We start from the raw sequence: 20,906 nt of genomic DNA, 5'->3' as shown, positions 1-20,906 counted from the left end.
GATATAGAATGCATGCAAGTTTAAGATATGCAATGTGCATATTTGATGCACCTATATAGTGATTACCACAATAAGGTTCATCAACACTTCCATCCTCTCATATAGTTATAATTTTTATGGTTATAACAGGAGTGATGTGTAACCATAACCACTTTCAGGTATGTAATACAATCTTGTTAATTGTACTTGCCATGCTGTCAGTACATCCCCAGGAGTTGTTCCTCTTGTAGCTGAAAGTTACCCTTGACCAACATCTCCCCATTCCCCGCCCCCAGCCCCTGCATCACCGTTCTCCTCTCTTTCTGTGAGCTCAGCGTCTTTAGGTTCTACTTTGAGAACCCACTGCAGGAAAACAATGACTATTTTGAAAAATACCCCTCACAGCAGTTCCCCTCATGCAGTTCTGGGTTTCCATCACAGTTCATTTTCCTCTGTGCAAAAATGTATTAAAGAACTAAATATAATACCAACCACTATAAACTCTCAGAGGGAAACATAGGTGGGAATCCCAGCACATTGGATTTTGCAATGATTTCCTGCATATTTACATTAAAAGCACCGACAAGGAAAGCAAACATAGACAAGTGGGACTGTACCAACTTCAACACCTGAACAAAAGAGGACACTCTCACCAGACTCCAGACTCCAGGATGGGAGAGAAGATGTTTCTGTTAAGGAGTTAATATGCAGCATCTATTACAAACTCACACAAGACAACATAGGAAACCCAAGTAACAGAATTGAAGAATGAGCTAAACCTTGACTAGACATTTCTCCAAAGATGATTACAAATGGCCAACAATGTCATGAAAAGAGACTCAACATCAGCAATCCTCCAGAACCATGATAGAACTCCTTAGGCCTGTGGGGGTTTCGCCTGGTGCATCAGGGCATTCATATTCAAAACCCCACATCAGATTCCTACACGGACAGGGAGGTATGGGGAAGGAGCATAGTAGGCCCGCGGTACAGAAAGTGATGGGGGAAGTGTAGTGATAAGCAGCTCCGAAGGTCACACACCCAAAGCTAGCATTAGAAATTTTATGTCATGTGAGTCTCACCTCCACAAAAGTTTTGGCATTAGTCTATTTGTAAATCGTGTACACACACACACACACACACACACACACACACACACACACACAGAGTCCTCTCTCTGGGATGGATTCTGTGGCCCCTCTTGAATGTGAAATGGTTGCTTCCTTCCCCCAGTGCTTTCGTGTGGGCTGCTTTAGGATGGGCCTTGTGCTCTGAGGTGAGTCAGCCTGGCCCCTTCTCTGCCCCTGAGGCCCATCTTACCTGGCACAGCTCATGGGGAAATTTCCTCTTCTGCATTTCTGTCTGTACCTTGTAACGAGAGAGAGAGAGAGAGAGAGAGAGAGAGAGAGAGAGAGAGAGAGAGAAGAGAAACATAAATCGGTTGCCTCCCATACTTGCTCTGAGCTGGTATGGAAACGAGGTATGTGCCCTGACCTGGAATTGAACCTGCAACCAATGTGCTGTAGGGAGGATGCTTCCACCAACAGAGCCATCCGGCCAGGGCTATCTATTTCCACCTGTAAAGTCCTCCCAGACAGATGTACCATTTCCTCCAATGAGGAAGGGCATACCGTATATTTGTGATGTGCATCTCTGAATGTTCCAGGAACATCGTAAGTTTTGATGTGTCCATGACACCTTTTATTTATTTATTTATTTACTTTTTATTTTTGTTGCAGTTTTTGGTTTTTTTTTTAATTAAATCTTTATTGTTCAGATTATTACATTTGTTCCTCTTTCCCCCCCCCATAACTCCCCTCCTCCCAGTTCCCACCCCACCCTCCGCCCTCACTCCCCACCCACTGTCCTCATCCATAGGTGCACGATTTTTGTCCAGTCTCTTCCCACATCTCCCACACCCCTTTCCCCCCGAAGGATAGTCAGTCCATTCCCTTTCTATGTCCCTGATTCTATTATAATCACCAGTTCATTCTGTTCATCAGATTATTTATTCACTTGATTCTTAGATTCACTTGTTGATAGATGCATATTTGTTGTTCATAATTTGTATCTTTACCTTTTTCTTCCTCTTCCTCTTCTTAAAGGATACCTTTCAGCATTTCATATAATCCTGGTTTGGTGGTGATGAACTCCTTTAGCTTTTCCTTATCTGTGAAGCTCTTTATCTGACCTTCAATTCTGAATGATAGCTTTGCTGGATAAAGTAATCTTGGTTGTAGGTTCTTGGTATTCATCACTTTGAATATTTCTTGCCACTCCCTTCTGGCCTGCAAAGTTTCTGTTGAGAAATCAGCTGACAGTCATATGGGTATTCCCTTGTAGGTAACTGAGTTACTTTCTCTTGCTGTTTTTAAGATTCTCTCTTTATCTTTTGCTCTTGGCATTTTAATGATGATGTGTCTTGGTGTGGTCCTCTTTGGATTCCTTTTGTTTGGGGTTCTCTGCGCTTCTTGGACCTGTAAGTCCATTTCTTTCACCAGGTGGGGGAAGTTTTCTGTCATTATTTCTTCAAATAGGTTTTCAATATCTTGCTCTCTCTCATCTTCTGGCACCCCTATAATTCTGATGTTGGTACGCTTGAAGCTGTCCCAGAGGCTCCTTACACTATCCTCGCATTTTTGGATTCTTTTTTCATTTTGCTTTTCTGGTTGGGTGTTTTTTGCTTCCTCGCATTTCAAATCATTGACTTGATTCTTGCGCTCCTCTGGTCTGCTGTCGGGAGTCTGTATAATATTCGTCATTTCAGTCCATGTATGCTTAATTTCTAGTTGGTTCCCCAACATAACATCGAGGGTCGCATTAGTTTTCTTGTAGATCTCATTAAGTTTATCGGCGGCTTCTAAACAGTTCTTGAGAGACCTTAAATGTGTGGGTCTGAACTCTATATCTTCCATTGACAATTTTGTCCTGTTTCTTTGTCTCCAAATTTTGTTATGCTTCCTTGGTGCACTCCCTAGTGGTCTTTGTTCTCAGTCTTATAGTTAAACCTTGATTGTTGTAGCTAATCCCAGGGAGGGTTTGACCTCCAGGCCAAGTGGCTATGAGAATCCCATGACACCTTTTATACCATCCTGTGTTTCGTTGGCCACTGCTATACGGATGCATTTGAGTTTTGCAATGTGATTTTGGGTCTAGAAACCTTGCTGACTCTCTTCTCAATCCCATTTCCTTGATGGAGAAAGGCAGCTTTATTTTATTTGAATTTCCATGGCTTTTAAATATTGCTCTTGCCTTGCTGGACTCGGACCCGGTGCTGCTGGGTTAGGTGTGGGGCTTGCTGAGCTCACCCCCTATCCCGCCAGGGGAGCCTCCTGCATTCCTGCTGACTGTGATGTTATCCTGAAGGCCTCTGACATCCCCCCGTGCTCATTGGTTCCTCCCATGAGATTCCATCAGTCAAGGGCAGCGAGGCACACAGAAGCCCCACTATGTGCTCCCGCAGCGGGAATGGAATGTCAGGGTTTGTGATGCCCGGGTTGGGACACAGATGGAGCAGAAAGGGAACACTTCCCATCGGCCTGGGTGGGGCTCTGAAAAGGGACCCAGCGATGAGGGGCCAGGAAGGTGGATTTTCATGAGCTTTCAGGCAGGAGTGCTGCTGCTGTGCTGAGGTCCTGCCAAATGGGGCGTCCGTTTCCGATGGGGCTTATGCGCCCTCGCTGTCCCTCAGACACTCAGACCCTTGAGCCAACACAGGTGCGTCCCACGTCCCCAAGACGCCCTCAGAGCCAAGGCCTTTACCACTCAGCTCTGCCCCTGGGTTCCACCCTCCACTGGACTTGGGTCTAAATTCCTCTCTCTTTTGCTCCCACTTGGTCTAAAAAAATATTAAAATGATCTTTTTCCAGAATGTTCCACAGTTTCAGCTGGAGGGCAGGTCCCCCCCTCCCCCCATCACCCCCGACCGAGTCCCCAGGACCAGCTCTGAGTGTGCTGGGCCCTGGGCGACCTGCCTCCCCACTGACACATCCTCTGTAAGGGGGTCACTTTCTGGACAAGCCACTCAGCCTCCCAGGGCCTCAGGACATTTGCCTGCAGGGTCATGGGGGGGGGGCGTGGGGAGGGGAGACAGAAAGATTTCTCAGGCACCACCTCCAACTCCTGTGGTGGCCAAGTTCCCCTTCCAGCCTGACCCCAGTCTCTCCCCCAGGGCTTCCTGTTGGGGTGTCCTAGGCCCCACCCCAGAGCTGGGCACTTCCCTCCCTGACACAGGGTCCTGGACTCACTGCGCTGCCAGAGGCGGACATGGTGCCCCTGCTGCTGCTGCCCCTGCTGTGGGGGGGTGAGTGGCTGAGGGAGGGGGGCAGGGCAGGTGGGGGAAGAGCGGGAGTTGCATCTGAGCTTCTGTGTCCCCCTCCCCCAGGGTCCCTGCAGCAGCAGCCAGGCTATGAGCTCCAAGTGCAGAAATTGGTGACGGTGCAGGAGGGTCTGTGTGTCCACGTGCCCTGCTCCTTCTCCTACCCGTGGAGTTCGTGGCATTCCTCTAGTAAATTCTACACCTACTGGTACCGACAGAGGGACAACATAAAGTATGCTGCTCCTGTGGCCTCGAGCAACCGGAATAAAACAGTGAGGGGAGAGACCCAAGGCCGCTTCCTCCTCGCGGACCCCACGACCAACAACTGTTCCCTGGACATCAGAGACGCCAGGAGGAGTGACTCAGGACGCTACTATTTACGAATGGAGAAAGATCTTGTGAGATATAGTTACCTAGAGAAGATGCTGGAGTTGCAGGTGACAGGTCAGGCAGGGGCCCTAGGAGAGGATCAGGGACAGGGGACCCCATCTTAGAGCAGGAACAGGACACTGGCCACTCCCTGATCCAGGTCTTGGGCGCTGGGTGGTTTGAAGGGACACAGGGCCTGGGTGAGCTCAGCCCGAGGCAGGGCGTCTCTCAGGGTCCCACTCTGAGTCCCCATCCCTGGAGCCCAGGCACCTGCCTTTCTCCCCTGCAGCCCTGACAGAGAAACCCCACATCTGGATAAGGGAGCCCCTGGAGTCCGGCCGCCCCACACAGCTCACCTGCAGCCTGCCAGGGGCCTGCGAAGGGGGACGACCTCTCACCTTCTCCTGGGCGGGAGCCCCTGTATACTCGCTGGACCCTCAGACCCCCCTCTCCTCGGTGCTCACCTTCACCCCGAGGCCCCGGAACCATGGCACCAGGCTCACCTGTCAGGTGAAACTCCAAGGATCTTTGGTGGCCACACAGAGAACCATCCGGCTCAATGTCTCCTGTGAGTGTTGGAGGGGGTGCTGGGTCCATGGGGCAGTGGAGTGGCCTGTGCGTGTGTGTGTGTGTGTGTGTGTGTGTGTGTGCAGGAGGCTGAGCTAACCTGAGAACACCCGGGCATGGATCTGCATGTAGGTGGGAAGGGGCCAGAAGAGAGCTCCCCCCATTCCGGGTTCCCACCGCCCCTCTGAGTTATTGGGGTGACTTCCATGTGAAGTGGGGCCCTGTCTTTCTATCCCAGATGCCCCAGGGAACCTCACCATAGGCGTCTCCTTCAGAAACGACCCAGGTAGGAAAGAACCCCTCCTCTCTAGGCTGGGACCTGCCCCGGGCGCTGGTGGGGCAGAGGGGGGAGCAGGAGTTTGAATGGGATGAGACGTGGGAAGGGCAAGGATGAAAGTCAGCACCCCGAGTCCCTCACCTCTGGTGGGTGGGTGCCTGCATCTGTGTTCCACACACACCTCTCTCTCTCTCTCTCTCTCTCTCTCTCTCTCTCTCTCTCTCTCTCTCCCTCCCTCCCTCCCTCCCTCCCTCATAACCATTCTCCCCAAAGCCTTTAAGAATCTGCAAACCACATCCCTTTCCATCCTGGAGGGAGAGGCCCTGAGGCTGCGCTGTGAGGCTGACAGCAACCCCCCTGCCGAGCTGAGCTGGTTCCGGGGGTCCCCAGGCCTGAGCGCCACGCCCCTCTCCAGCACCGCGATCCTGGAGCTGCCTCGCGTGGGGCCTGCAAAGGAAGGAGAGTTCACCTGCCAAGCTCGGCACCCGCTGGGCTCCCACAGCGTCTCTCTCAGCCTCTCCGTGGCCTGTGAGTGGGGAGACCCCGGGGGGCAGGACAGCTGGGTTCTGGGGAGATTAGAGGCACCGCTGACCGTTCTCCTCACTCCCCACAGACCCCCCGCAGCTGCTGGGACCCTCCTGCTCCTGGGAGGACCAGGGTCTGCACTGCAGCTGCTCCTCCAGGGCCCAGCCGGCCCCCTCCCTGCGCTGGCGGCTGGGGGCGGGGCTGCTGGAGGGGAACCACAGAAATGCCACCCACGTGGTCACCTCCATCTCAGAGGGGCCCTGGACCAACAGCTCCCTGAGACTCCAACAGGGGCTCAGCCCTGACGTCAGACTCAGCTGCGAGGCCGGGAATGTGCACGGGGCCCAGGGCGCCTCTGTCCTGCTGCTGCCAGGTCAGGGCCTGCTGGGGGCAGAGGCCATGGAGAAAGGAGTGGGTCAGAGAGAGGGTGGGGCTGGGGGTGGGGGCTGCGCGGGGACAGGGGGGATTGCTAAGACAGGGCCCTCCATCTCTTGTCCCCAGCCCCAAAAAATATTTTGATTGATTTCAGAAAAGGAGAGGGAGAGAGAGATAGAAACATCAATGAGGAGAGAGAGTCATTGACTGGCTGCCTCCCGCACGCCCCCTACAGGGAGGAGATGGAGCCTGCAACCTGGGCATGTGCCCTTGAGCAGGGATGGAACCGGGATCTCCTGGTTCACAGGTGGATGCTCATCCACTGAGCTCAGTTGGGCTCTGGCTGAACAGAACCGACAGTGGGTGCTGGGAGGAGGGGGAAGAGGAGAGACTCAGGCCCGGGCGTGCATGTCTTACCCCCACCCCCTCATCTGCAGGGAAGGCCGTGCCCCAGGCGGGAGCGGTTCCTGCGGCTCTCGGAGGTGCTGGTGCCATGGCCCTGCTGTCCCTGTGCGTGTGTCTCATCTTCTTTTGCATGTGAGCCTCCGGGGCAGGGAGCCGGGTCCTAGGGGTTTGAAAGAGGTCACAGAATTTCACCAACACAAGCTTATCCAGAGGCGAGGCTGGGGAGTGTGGGTGGCGGGCGTTGGGGTAATAGTTTTATTGAGGTAAAACTCCGATGTCTTTGAAGTGTCCGATTCAATGGCTTTTACTTCAGTCACACAGCTGTGCACCCATCACCACGGTCAAGTTTAAAACCTTATTTGTCTGAAAAAAAGAAAAGAAAAGAGAGAGAGATAGAAACTCCACATCCCTGTATTGTCCTCATGCCTCCATCCTCCCCCAGCCCCAGGCAACCAGTATGTCCTGTTTCTCTAGATTTGCCCATTCGGACATTTCATAGAAATGCCATGATAAAATACATGTTTACTGTGACTGACTTCTTTCATGTAGCCTGAGATTTTCAAGGTTCATGTGTCAGCACGGCATTGCTTTTTATTTACAAACTAGAGGCTTGGTGCACACCATTTGTGCACTGGGGGTGTCCCTCAGCCCAGGCTGCACCCTCTCGCAGTCTGGGATGCCTCAGGGGATGTCCGACTGCTGCAGAGGTGGGAAAAGGCTCTAGCTGAGCGGTGCTGACCACAAGAGGGCAGCTCCTGTGTTCAGTGTCTGCCCCCTGGTGGTCAGTGAGTGTCATAGTGACCAGTGTTCTGCCGGTGGTGGGTTTGCATTTTAGCCTTTTATTATATAGGATATATTCCATGGTTTGGATGGGGCACATTTGATTTGTCCGTTCCTTCATTGATGGACATTGGGTTGCTTGGACGTTTTGGCTGCCACGAATCACACTGACGATGGCTCGTGCACAGTCTCTGCGTGTGAGAGGGGCCTCGGTGATGCACATTCAGTCCTGGCCAAACCCCTCGGCATCCAGGGGGACGGGACCCTCACCTGCATGTCAGGAGGGTCCGAGTCTGGCCTCAGGGCCTGGAAGCCTCCGTTGTCCATCAGGGAGTGGGGGCAGCTGCCCTCCTGTGCCTGAGCCATTCTGGCTGCTGACTTCTCCCCTTAGAGTGAAAGCCCGCAGGAGGCAAGCAGCCGGGAGACCAAAGGTCACGAATGATGAAGAGCCTGTCATGGGCACAGTCACCTGGGTGAGTGACGGGGTGTCTTCTCATGCCGTGTGGGGGGGCTGGGCATGTCCATTAAGGAGTCCACACTGAGCTCCCCTGCGGTCAGCTGGACAGGCAGCTGGGAGTTGACTTCCCCTTCATTTCCCGGAACCCATGGTCAGCCTCCTGCCCCAGCCACACGGACCACTGAGCCCACCTCACCTCTCTGATAGGCTCAGGCTGCCAGATCCAGCTCCCCAAAACTATTTCTTCCTTCCCGTTGTGGGCATATGACTTCACCTCCCTTTCCCGCAGCTTCTGTATCTGTAAATGGGGATAGTGAGAGCATCGTGCTCACTGGGTTTCTGAGGGAATGGAATATGATCAGTAGGCCTTTGATATGGTCTAGTCAACATCTGCAATAGACTCAAAAAATAAAAAAAAAAATAAAAAGAAAAGAACAGCAGGCTTGAGCAGGAAGGAGGATGGTCTTCGAGATGAAAGCCCAACATTCTCCTAGGCTCCAGCACCTGAATAAGTCTCTTTCTTTTTACACCAAAAGAACAAAACCCCCAAAAACAAACAAAAGAAAAAAATTTTTTTAAAATGATTTTATTTATTTATTTTAAATATATTTTATTGATCTTTTACAGAGAGGAAGGGAGAGAGATAGAGAGTTAGAAACATCGATGAGAGAGAAACATCAATCAGCCGCCTCCTGCACATCTCCCACTGGGGATGTGCCCGCAACCCAGGTACATGCCCTTGACCAGAATCGAACCTGGGACCCTTCACCCCGCAGGCTGACGCTCTATCCACTGAGCCAAACCGGTTTCCACAAAAGAAAATTTTTTAAATGAATGAGCGAATAGTCGAGTCTATGAGAAGGGTACGCGCAATAAGAAGATGAAGGAAAAAACTGTCCCCTCCCATCAGCCCCACTTTTCTTTGGGACCATGTCTGCCTCATGCCTCTCGGACGCCCTTCTCTCCCCTTCACTCAGGGCTCCCAGAAACACCTCCCGCCGGACGCGCCCCCAGACCAAGCGCCACCTGCGGAGAAGGGCCCTCTGTCAGGGGAGCCGCAGGAGCTCTACTACGCCAACCTCACCTTTGAGGGGCTGAAGCCACGGGAGCCCAAAGACCAGGAGGCCACCAGCACCCACGAGTACTCAGAGGTCAAGCGCGCACGCCAGTGAGGACTCGCTCAGAGCTCGGTGCTGGCCAGAGGCATCACAGCCCCTGAGGGTGGGAGGTGAGGGGGGGCGGGGGAGAGAAGTCCGGGACTCATTGCTGAAGCGTGAGGAGACCTTGCGGCCTGATTAACATTAACGGCTGGATGAGCAGCCCCAGGCAGAGCAGGAAGAAGACAGGCGATGGGGTTTGAGAGACGGGATGGGCTGGCTCTCACATCCACCTGCACCTGTGCTGCAGGTGAGCTGCTCCGTGACGCTGTCTCTCCCCCTCCCGCGCCCTCCAGAACAGCACTACCTGGCTCCTGGCACATGGTCTAAGGTCTGGGTTTTCTAATAAATCCCGTCTTCTCATAGTTCTCTGGGTGGCTGTCTCCCGGATCGCACCCTGTCTGAAGCGCGATGACAAATTATTCAGACTACAGTGTAGACCCTGGGTGGGACTCTCCTCCTCCAGGCATCGTTACTGTGGCCTGTAGCAGGTGGGTCACTACCATCCCATCAAGGACTGAGGGAATTCACAACCCAGGTTCTGGCCCTATTGCGTCTCATCTATTTTCAGTCCTAACCACAAGATGGCGATGTTTACGGGGCCTCTCCTCCTTGGCAAGACCTCGTTTCTGGCCCCATGAGATTCTTCCTCTTCTTCTTCTTCCACAATTTTATTGATTTCAGAGAGGAAAGGTGGGGGAGAGAGAGATAGAAACATCGATGATGAGAGTGAATCATTGATTGGCTGCCTCCTGCACGCCCCCTACCGGGGACTGAGACCACAATCCGGGCATGTACCCTTGATGGGAATCAAACCCAGGACCCTTCGGTCTGCAATCCGACGCTCTATCCACTGAGCCAAACCGGCCAGGGCCCCATGAGATTCTTGAATGTTCTACTTAGCTTCTCCGTGACTGCTCAGAGTCAGCAGTCGATTTGAAGAAAAACTGGCTCCAAATACTTCTCATCGCTGTTGACTTCCTGCTTCTTCCCTCTTCACTGTGCAAATTTTCTTTTTGTTGACTCCAAACATTAAAAAAAAATTTTAATCCAGCTTTCCTAGTTTCTTTTCTTTTTTTTTTTCCTCCTTGGCCTGGTTTGCTCTGCTCTTAAAGACAACTGTCTGCATGCTGTGGTCCACTAAGGCCATAGGGTCCTTTCCCCAATCTGAATCTTTAACCTTTATGTAGAATAAATTAAAACTTAGAATATATTTGTGTGACCTGCCAGCTCCAAATACAGTATCTCAACCCAACTTCTGATACTTCATTTCTTCATTTGAGCTGAAGAAGTGGACTCGGCACAGTGCCAGGCACAGAAAGGCTCACCGATTATGTTTGAGTTGTCCCAAGCTCCGTGACAGCACAAGGAAGGGTTTAAAAGCAAAATGATGGGGAGGAAGTAGGGGCAGGGCAGGAGTCTGACAGGTTTTCTGGAGGGGGAGAGAGTAGAGTCAGCCTGAGGGGCAAGGGGCCCAGTGACCTCTCAGAAATGCACTGTGTCTCTGAAGCCGTCTCCTCTTCCCTAGGATGAGGGCGGTTCCAGGGGGAGACTCAGGAGGAGTTTGACAGAATGTCACCAGTCTCACTCCCCAGCCTTACCTCCACATGAGACAGGGCAAGGCTCGGCCTCTAGGGGGCGATCCATCGACCTGGTAGCTCCTGGCCAGAGGGTTGGCGCTGTCCGTGGTCCTGGAGCACACCTGGGCTCAGCTCTGCCAAGAATCCCAACTCACAAGCCCCAGGTCCCCAGCCTTAGGCCAGCAGGACACCTAACCCAGAGGGGCTTTGGAAAGTCTGGCTTCCTCTTGGGAAGGAAAAGTCAGGAGAAGGGGTGGGAGTGGGCTGGGCTCATCTCTGTGCTTTTCCTCTCACCCCTCTGGTTGTCTTATTCTTTTGAACTTGTGCCAGCAAAATGCTGAGATCCCACTTAGCATTTGCCACCGAAATGTCCCCAAAAGAGGAAGTTCCCCAGTGAATTGCTACATGTCTTAGGGGACCTACCAAGCGTGTCCGGCCACCACTAGGAACTAAAATCTCAGGGTGACCTACAGAGAGGGTAGTTTTGGGGGAAGGTTAGGCCAGTTAAGGAGAAGCAGGGGCCTGGGGAGGAAGCTGGGAATGAAGAGGAAGAATGGGCCCTAGCTGGTGTGGCTCAGTGGATAGAGCGTTGGCCTGCGGACTGGGGGTCCCAGGTTTGATTCTGGTCAAGGGCATGTACTTTGGTTGCAGTCGGGGATGTGCAGGAGGCAGCTAGTCCATGTTTCTCTCTCATCAGTGTTTCTAATTCTCTATCCCTCTCCCTTCCTCTCTGTAAAAAATCAATAAAATGAATTTTTTTAAAAAGTAATGTCATTAAGGAAAAGAAAGTATCCTGGGGTGAGGATTAACGACAACAAAGAAGTAATGTCACCATAAGTTTGAGGGACTAGTGGTTGAGAAATGGGGAACTGGTTACAGATGAAAGGGAACCGATGCTTTTTTCTGTGCGGTTCCGGATTGCACCCTCCCCATTTCCTTTTAGGAATTTTGGTCAACTCGGCCATTTGCCTGGTCAGCAACTTTCCAACTCAGACAAGCTCTGGGCCCTTGGGAGCGGACTGCTGCATGAGTCCACCAGGGGGCGCCCCAAGGACGCCGAGCCCTGGTCTGCAGAATCCACAGGCCCTGGCAGGTGGACTCTGTTGCCCCCACGTAGGCAGCGGTTCTCAACCTGTGGGTCGCGACCCCTTTGGCGGTCGAACGACCCTTTCACAGGGGTCGCCTAAGACCATCCTGCATATCAGATATTTACATGACGATTCATTACAGTAGCAACATGACAGTTATGAAGTAGCAACGAAAATAATTTTATGGTTGGGTCACAACATGAGAAACTGTATTTAAAGGGCCAGAAGTTTGAGAACCACTGACGTAGGGAAACAGTGGCTTCCTGCACCACAGCCTGAAGAGGGGGAACAGACTATTCTGGAAGCCCCCAAGACCTACAAGCATGTCAACCTCTCAGCTAGAAGAACTCAGTGAATTAAGAGAAACTATTATACTCAAGGTTTTCCACAGCAAAAAGACACAGATTAAATCTGCAAAGGGAAAAGGTGTAGAGGGCACAGCCCAGGACAGAGCAGGTGCAAGCGTCCAGTTGTCGCTCCCGATGGAGTCACGTGGGCAGTGCTGAAATTCTCCCAGTGCTGTGTCTGAGTTGCTCCCCTACCCCAGATTCACATGTTCAACCCCTAACCCCCAATGTGGCTATGTTTGGAGACAGGGCCATTAGAGATCATTAAGGTTACAGGAGGTCATAAGGGTGGGCCCCTGATACACAAGATTAGCGCCCTTATTTGTTCATTTATTTATTTAATCCTCACCCAAGGATATACTTTTTCCCCCATCGATTTTTAGAGAGAGTGGAAGGGAGGAAGGGAGAGGGAGAGAGAGAGAGAGAAACATCAATGGGAGAGACACATGTGTCCTGATTGGGGCTGAGGATAGAATCTGCAAACCAGGTATGTGCCCTTGACATGAAATCAAACCAGTGACCCTTTGGTGCTGAGGCCGATGCTTCAACCACGAAGTGACACTGGCCAGGGCAAGATTAGTGTCCTTATAAGAAGAGCCACCAGCCCTAGCAGCTTTGGCTCAGTGGATAGAGCATTGGCCTGCGGGCTGAAGGGTCCTGGGTTCAATTCCAGTGAAAGGTGCATGCCCAGGTTGTGGGCTCAATCCCCAGTAGGGGGTGTGCAGGAGATAGCCGATCAATGGTTCTCTCTAATCATTGATGTTTCTATCTCTCTCTTCCTCTTCCTTCCTCTCTGAAATCAATAAAAATATATTTTTAAAAAAGAAGAAGAGCCAAAACCGGTTTGGCTCAGTGGATAGAGCGTCGGCCTGCTGACTGAAGGGTCCCAGGTTCGATTCCGGTCAAGGGCATGTACCTTGGTTGCGGGCACATTCCCAGTAGGGGTTGTGCAGGAGGCGGCTGATTGATGTTTCTCTCTCATCGATGTTTCTAACTCTCTATCCCTCTCCCTTCCTCTCTGTAAAAAATCAATTAAAATATTAAAAATAATAATAAAAAATAAAAATATAGAGTGGGTTGAAGTATTTATAAATAAATAAGAGACACCAGTGTTCTCTCTGAGGAGCAAGAAGGTGGCCGTGTGCAAGCCAGGAAGTGGGCTCCCACCAGGTGGCCCCTTGATCCTTAACCTTGGACTTCACAGCCTCCAGAACTGTGAGAAAATAAATTTCTGTTGTTTAACGCCCCCTTGCCCCAATCTGTGGTATTTTAGGGTAGCGCAAAGCGTCTGTGTGAGACAACATGTACCGGGATTGCTGCCTCCTGCATGCCCCCTAGTGGGGATCCAGCCCGCAACCTGGGCTGTGCCCGGACTGGGAAGGAAACCGTGACCTCCTGGTTCATAGGTCGACACTCAACCACTGAGTCACTCTGGCCACGCTGGCCCCACTTCTCACTGTGGAGCTGGGAGCCCTGTGTGGACTAAAGATTTGGCTCTGAGATAGGCAGGAAGTTGCGTGTCCTTGGGGAGGCTGGGGGGCAATGGCTTTGGGGCCACGCTAGAGTGAGGCCCCTGAGGGCAGAGTTTGGGAGGTCATACTGTCCTCGTTGCCTCCAGCTCCTGCATCGAATAGATGTGTCCCTGGTGAATGAATGAATGAGTGAGTGAGTGAATGAATGCCTGCTTCCAGCACCTCACCTGGAGCCTGACTCACCTGTTGCCCCCAAAAGCCCGCTCCTGGGACTGTCCTCCCTGAGAATGACGCAGGGTGGCCATGCATTCTCTCTCTGCCTTGTTACTTTCATCCGTGAAAGGAGAAGTCCGAAGAGGGGATCTTCCAGGCCATTTGCAGTTCCCGGGGTTCCTCTTCTGCGTGGCCACGGCCCCTTCTCCAGAAGGTTCCTGTTGGCGCTTCCTTCCAGGACAGACAGGCAGCTCCAGAAGCCAGACAGCCCAAGGACAGCCCAGCCGGCCCGGACATGCTGCTGCTGCTGCTGCTGCTGCCCCTGCTGCCCCTGCTGTGGGCAGGTGAGTCGGCCGGGGCCGGGGCTGGGCCAGGCAGGGCTGGGACTGGGGCGGGGCTGGTGCTGCAGCTGAGCCGCTGTCCCCCCAGGGTCCCCGCAGAAGGATCCAGAATACCAGCTGCAGGTGCAGGACTCGGTGACGGTGCAGGCGGGTCTGTGCGTGCACGTGCCCTGCAAGGTGTCCTACCCTCGGGTGGGCTGGAACGACTCTACCCCAGCGTACGGCTACTGGTACCAGAAAAGGAAGGCTGCTGGAAGAGATGTTCTCATGGCCACAAACAACCAAGACAAGAAAATAAAAAGTAATGTGAAACCACCCTCTCCGTTCGACCTCTCCGGGGACCCGGGGGCCAGCAACTGCTCCCTGAGCATATCAGCTGCAGGGCCTGGACACAGTGGAAAGTATTACTTCCGGCTGGAGCGGGGCCCTGTGAACTATAGCTATCAGAGCAACCTGCTCACCGTGACCGTGACAGGTATGGAGCGGTCCCAGGAGTGGACCACCGGGCTGGGCAGCAGTTCGGGGTTGGGGTGCACACACGGGGTGCCCTCTGGGCCTGGCCTCGCCCTCTCTCTCTCCAGCGCTGGCACAGACCCCAGAGATCCACGTCAAGAAGCCCCTGGAGGCCGGCCGCCCGGGCCACCTGGTGTGCTCCCTGCCCGGGGCCTGTGCTCCGCTGCGGCCCAGCACCGTCTCCTGGGCCGGGGCTGCTGCCCTCAGAACCCGGGCGCTGGGCTCCTTGGCCTCTAAGTCCCCGGATATCGTGTTCAAGCCCCGCCCGCAGGACCACGGCACCAACCTCACCTGCCGGGTCACCTTCCCCGGGGCTGATGTGAGCAGGACCATCACGCTCAATGTGTCCTGTGAGTCTGGCCAGAACACAGGGGGGGGTGTGGGGGTGGGGACGGGCTGAAGGAAGGACACAGGCGCCCGTCTCTCCACTTCCCGTTTCTGTGTGTCCTGAGGGTGGGGAAGGGACTCTGTTCCTCACTGTGTCCCTCTGTCCAGATGCACCACAGAACCTGACCATCAGCGCCTCCCGAGGAAGCCACACAGGTAAGGGGGATGCTTCTCTCTCACATGGAAGTTTCTCTCATTCTCCCCTCCCCTCTCCCCAAAAATCAATGAAAACATCCTCAGGCTGGCAGTCTCGACTCAATGGTTGAACTGTGGACCTATGAACCAGGAGGTCACGTTTTGATTCGGTCAGGGCACATGCCTGGGTTGAGGACTCAGTTCCCAGTAGGGGGCGTGCAGGAGGCGGCCCATCAATGATTCTTTCTCATCATTGATGATTCTCTCTCTCTCTCTCTCTCTCTCTCTCTCTCTCTCTCTCTCTCTCTCTCTCTCCCCCCCCCCCTTCCTCTCCCTTCCTCTCTGAAATCAGTAAGAATGTATTTACACACACACACACACACACACACACACACACACACTCGGGTGAGGATTTTTTTTAAAAAGGTGAGGAGAGAGAAATAGGAAGAAGACTTCTGATCCGAGGCCTGCGCTGGGCTCCGTCTCTCTCCAGAGCTGGAACACGTGGGGAACGGCTCGGCTCTCTCGGTCCGGGAAGGGGACTCGCTCCGCCTCCTCTGTGTCGCCGACAGCAACCCTCCCGCCACACTGAGCTGGGCCCAGGGCAACCGGTCCCTGAGCCCCTCACAGCCCCAGGAGCCCGGGGTCCTGGAGCTGCCCCGGGTGGAGGAGCGGCACGAAGGCGAATTCACCTGCCGAGCTCAGCACCCGCGGGGCTCCCTGCGCGCCTCCCTGCGTCTCCAAGTGCAGAGTGAGTGTGTGTGTGTGTGTGTGAGTGTGTGTAGGGGGGAGGGGGGCGCACGAGGTCCTGGGGGGACAGAGGCAACCCTAACCCTTCTCCTCGCTCCCCACAGAACCCCCGCAGCTGCTGGGACCCTCCTGCTCCTGGGAGGACCAGGGTCTGCACTGCAGCTGCTCCTCCAGGGCCCAGCCGGCCCCCTCCCTGCGCTGGCGGCTGGGGGCGGGGCTGCTGGAGGGGAACCATGGCAACGCGTCCCACGTGGTCACCTCCAGCTCAGCGGGGCCCTGGACCAACAGCTCCCTGAGCCTCCGCGAGGGGCTCAGCCCTGACCTCAGACTCAGCTGCGAGGCCCGGAATGTGCACGGGGCCCAGAGCGCCTCTGTCCTGCTGCTGCCAGGTCAGGGCCTGCTGGGCGCAGAGGCCACGGAGGAAGGAGTGGGTAAGAGAGAGGGTGGGGCTTGGGAGGGGGGCTGAGTCAGGAAAGAAAGGGGTGAAAGGAAGAGGTGGTGGGGGCAGAGTCCAGTAAGGGCACAGGGTTCTGGGGCGCGGAGGGGAGTCACCCCAAACCCCATTTGTCCGCAGGGAAGCCCGCGCTCAGGGAAGCATTCGTCCTGGGCGCTGTCACGGGAGCTGGTGTGGTTGGGCTGCTCGGTCTCTGCCTCATCGTCTTCCTGTGAGTGTCGTCCCCGGAGAGCAGGAGGCTGGGCCTGGAACCCCACACGGCCGCCTGGGCGATCTGGGTGGTGCAGGGGTTGTGAACAGGGCCATCCCATCCCCACCGAGAAGGGAGCCTGTTCTCATCGTGAAAGTCAGTGCAGGCACGTCCCCTGCGTCCGGCTGAGGTCAGCCCTTCCAGCCTCCTTGGCGCACGCTGAGCTCTGCGCCCTGCAGGCTGCTCAGGGGTCCCCGCCTCCCCTTCAGAGTGAAGACCCGCAGGAGGGGCGCACCCCGGGCTGCAGCTGGTGAGAAGGATGCCTCCTCCACGCGGGGTTCTGCCTCCTCCACGCGGGGTTCCGCCTCCTCCGCGCGGAGTCCCGCCTCCTCCATGCGGAGTCCCGCCTCCTCCACGCGGAGTCCCGCCTCCTTGGTGAGTCATGCCCCCCTCCCCCATGCCATCTCCCCAGGACACCGTGGCCACATCCACCCCGATGACTTAAGATGATCGAGCCCCAAGCAGGCCTTTCCTCCTGGGTCCCCATCAATCCAGGCACCAGGCAGGCGGCCGGGAGTCCCCCTCCCCTCCGCTCCCGTCTCCCCTCAGAGCCAAGGACCTGCCCATCTTCCTGAGTGTGTTCAGGTCCAGGGGGGCCCTCCCTGTCTCCCCCTCCCACTTCTTCCTCCTTCCCCTCTCTCCTCCCCAATACAGGACGCCAGAAGGATCACCCCCAAATAACTGTCAGCTACAAGTTTAGGGGTCTCCGAGGCACTCTCATGTTCATGACTCCCCAGAGGGTCTCAGACTCAGAGAAGTTGTCATACTCGTGGTCATGGTTCATTACAGCGGGCGGAAGGGGACAAGGACAGTGCCTAGTCTCCCAGCAAAGACGTGAGACCACACGCCTGGGCACCCCACCGGGGAAGCTCCCCGAGCCTGATGTCCAGTTCTAGTTGGGGGACGGTCACGTGGCTGGACTCAGCTTCCAACCCCACAGAGGTCAAGCCGACGCCCCGTGGCCCACGGCCGCCGCCCATCACACAAACTGCCTGGTGTGGCCCACGGTCCCCCGAGGCTTAGAGGTTCCCTCCCAGGTGCTGGGGGCACAGGGTCAAGCTTTTCTCGGGGCAGCGTTCACCCTTTACTGTTCAATATCCTTTGTAGGGTGCATGACGTAATTCACGAATGCGTCTGCTTGCACCCCTGAAATGCCGAGTGGCCGCCGAGGGCAGGGCAGTCTGGGCCTGAGCAAATTCCTGTCCTTCTCGTGCCACCGCCCCATTGCTGTGCCTCCTGTTGCCACGTGCAGTGAGAGCAACATAACCGCCTGCCGCCTGCACGTCTGCTCCCCCGCTGCAAGCTGGCGGGTGGGGGGCGGTCTGCTTTGCTCCCCAGTGAACATCCAGGGCCCGGCACAGGGCCGCTGTCCCATAAGGCAGCCGGCACTGAAGCCAGAGGGACTCGGGCATGAGTCCTGGTCCACCCAACAACTAAATGTGTGGATTTGGGGATACTTAGCCTCTGTTTCTCCACCTGACAAATAGAATAGAGTTAGCGTTGCCCTAGAGCCGTGGTCGGCAAACCAGCTCGCGAGCCACATGCGGCTCTTTGGCCTCTTGAGTGTGGCTCTTCCTAAGCCTTAGGAGCACCCTAATTAGGTTAATAACAATGTACCTACCTATATAGTTTAAGTTTAAAAAATTTGGCTCTCAAAAGAAATTTTGTGCTGTTGATATTTGGCTCTGTGGACTAATGAGTTTGCCGACCACTGGCCTAGTGGACTCTTATGAGGAATCTAGGCGGCTGGCAGTCCGTTACCAAGGGCCAGGCATCACTTCCCTAAAATATCTGCTGACTCAATGAATGGGGGAGAGGGGCACCACCGCCAATGTCTGTGGAATGAACAGATGAAAGACTAATTTGCTCAGTTTCCGGCTTTGCTCGTGGGCCCTCCTTGCTGACTCCCAGCCCCCATCACCCTAATGTGACTGCCTCTCCCCCCTCCACTCAGGGTGGCCAGCGTGAGCGTAGGCCAGGCAGCCAGCTAGACCACCCGCCCCCAGCTGCGCCCCCCGCTGCCGCCACCCCCGCCTCGGGGGAGGAGCTGGAGCTCTATTACGCCACCCTCAGCTTCCAGGGGCCGAGGCCGGGGGAACGGCCCGACGAGGAGGCCACCACCAGCACCGAGTATGCAGAGATCAAGATCCGCACCTAACGGGCCCCCAGCTCCGGCGACCCCTGGCTGGAGGGCCCAGCGCTTCTCTGGGAGGGGAGCCATCAGGGACAATTCCCAAGAACGAGCTGACGACACGGGTGTCCCACTGGTGCCACGATGGGCAGAACTGGCCTCAAATTTCAGCCCGTCTCCAACTATGAGCATGAGTCTGAGCAAGTCACTCTGCTTCTCAGTCTCCCCTCTGTAACACAGACACAGTAACCTAGCTGGACCCTGGCCGATGTGGCTCACTAGCTGAGCGTCCACCTATGAACCAGGAGGTCACGGTTCGATTCCCAGCCAGGGCACATGCCGGGGTTGTGAGCTCGATCCCCAGTGTGGGGCGTGTAGGAGGCAGCCGATCAATGATTCTGTCTCATCATGGATGTTTCACACACCCCCCCCTTCCTTCCTCTCTGAAATCAATTAAAATATATTTTTTAAAAAACACCTAACTTGAGTGGTTGTTGTGGGGCATTGCGGCAATAGTTAGGTAAAGCTCCAGGCAGGCGCGCGTGCTCACACACACAGAGCACCACGTGGATGCCACACCTCTTCCCAGGGAAGCCCACCGGGGACAAGGGTCCGGCCTCCTGCCCAGACGGGGCCCCCTCCGCAGGGCTGTTCCAGCTCCGGGGCGCCCTGAAGGCCTGCATGAGGCTGTCGCTGGGCTGCACTGCAGCTCAGTTCTCCCTCTGCCTCATCTGCCTCCCTCCCCTGCCCTCCCCTGCCCAGGGACCGCCCCTGGGGCACCACCTCTGCACATGGGCCTCTCGGAGTCTGCCTCCTGGAAGCCCAATCTGTATATTTCACACAAACTCATTCGCTGGTTATCTGAACTGAATGGTAGTTTATCTCATCACATGCCTCTTTCTTTAATTACATGTCCCTTCGGCTTTGGTTCTCAACAGCTTCTTTTTGCGGAATTTGCTTATAAAGTTCCTTGCCGTCACAGTCTGTGTTCCATTTACTTGGTAATTATTTTTTAAGTGCTCACATCCAACTGATCTTCTCTTTTCCAGTGAGCGCCCACTTCGTTCCCCCATGGTTACACTAATGAGAAAACACGCTCAACACGGGCACGATGCGCCAACACAGCAAACAGGTGTTGGCATAACGTTAACAACTTGGTGCGGAAAACTGCTCTTCAAATTCCATGTGTTGTGATTCCATCTTTCACGCACAGTCTGCTTTGCCTTGCTTCAGGACTACGGAACCTCTCTCTTTCTAATATGTTTTTATTGATCTCAGAGAGGGAGAGGGAGAGACACAGAAACATCAATGATGAGAGATAATTATTGATCGGCGGCCTCCTGCACGCCCCACACTGGGGATCAAGCCAGCAACCGAAGGATGTGCCCTGACTGGAAATGAACCTTGACCTCTTGGTTCATGGATTGACGCTCAACCACTGAGCCACACAGGCTGGGCTTCTCTCTTTCTTTTTACCAAACCCAAAGCCAAATTTATTTTTCTTCTATCTTTTCTTCCAGAAGTTTTTTAGTTTTGCATTTGAGTTAATTTTTATGGAAGGTATAGGTCTGTGTCTGAGTCCATTAAGTACATTTTAAAATATTTTTATTGATTGATTTTAGAGAGAGAGAGGAGGGAGAGAAAGAGAGAGATCTGTTGTCCCACTTATTTATGCATTCACTGGTCGATTCCTGTATGTGCCCAGACCAGGGATTAAAACCGAAACCTTGGTATATCAGGAGACACTCTAACCAACTGAACTACCCAGACAGGGCCATTAAGTGCATTTTCAACTTACAATGGGTTACTGGGATGTGGCTCCACTGTAAGTTGAGGAGCATCTGTACACGGATGGATGGATGTGTGGATGGATGGACGGAAGGAAGGAAGGATGGAGGGGTGGCTCCATGAAGTCTGGACAGATGAATGAAAGGGTAGATGATGGACGAGAGGTTGACGGGATGGTGAATGGGGAGAAAAAGGGAGCTAACCTTTCCCAAAAGGAACACCTTTTGTGGACACTCAACTCTCCAAGC

The 20,906-nt window shown here is 54.3% G+C and overlaps 1 protein-coding gene across 8 annotated transcripts in view; it reads left to right on the top strand.

Moving 5' to 3' along the window:
• SIGLEC11 (sialic acid binding Ig like lectin 11) overlaps positions 1–19,311 on the top strand; it is a 32,974-nt gene extending 13,663 nt beyond the window's left edge. Inside the window, exons 1-9 of one of the 8 annotated variants that reach the window (XM_059665326.1) lie at positions 4,225–4,282; positions 4,364–4,741; positions 4,956–5,234; positions 5,472–5,519; positions 5,784–6,038; positions 6,124–6,408; positions 6,848–6,947; positions 7,987–8,068; positions 9,030–10,244. In XM_059665326.1, the coding sequence (XP_059521309.1) occupies positions 4,246–4,282; positions 4,364–4,741; positions 4,956–5,234; positions 5,472–5,519; positions 5,784–6,038; positions 6,124–6,408; positions 6,848–6,947; positions 7,987–8,068; positions 9,030–9,224 (1,659 nt within the window). In that variant the 5' untranslated portion in view covers positions 4,225–4,245 and the 3' untranslated portion in view covers positions 9,225–10,244. Of the gene's footprint in view, positions 1–4,224; positions 4,283–4,363; positions 4,742–4,955; positions 5,235–5,471; positions 5,520–5,783; positions 6,039–6,123; positions 6,409–6,847; positions 6,948–7,986; positions 8,069–9,029; positions 10,245–14,103; positions 14,254–14,338; positions 14,726–14,831; positions 15,114–15,258; positions 15,307–15,778; positions 16,037–16,139; positions 16,467–16,609; positions 16,701–16,918; positions 17,115–18,693 lie in introns of those variants that run through there. The other 7 variants (XM_059665318.1, XM_059665320.1, XM_059665322.1 and 4 more) reach the window with 7 other exon arrangements.
• Positions 19,312–20,906: the final 1,595 nt, after the last annotated feature.

This window comes from Myotis daubentonii, chromosome 15 (assembly GCF_963259705.1).
Source record: "Myotis daubentonii chromosome 15, mMyoDau2.1, whole genome shotgun sequence".
NCBI lineage: Eukaryota > Metazoa > Chordata > Mammalia > Chiroptera > Vespertilionidae > Myotis > Myotis daubentonii.
The sequence above is the reverse complement of the archived record's forward strand: the minus strand, read 5'-3'. Positions and strand labels throughout refer to the sequence as shown.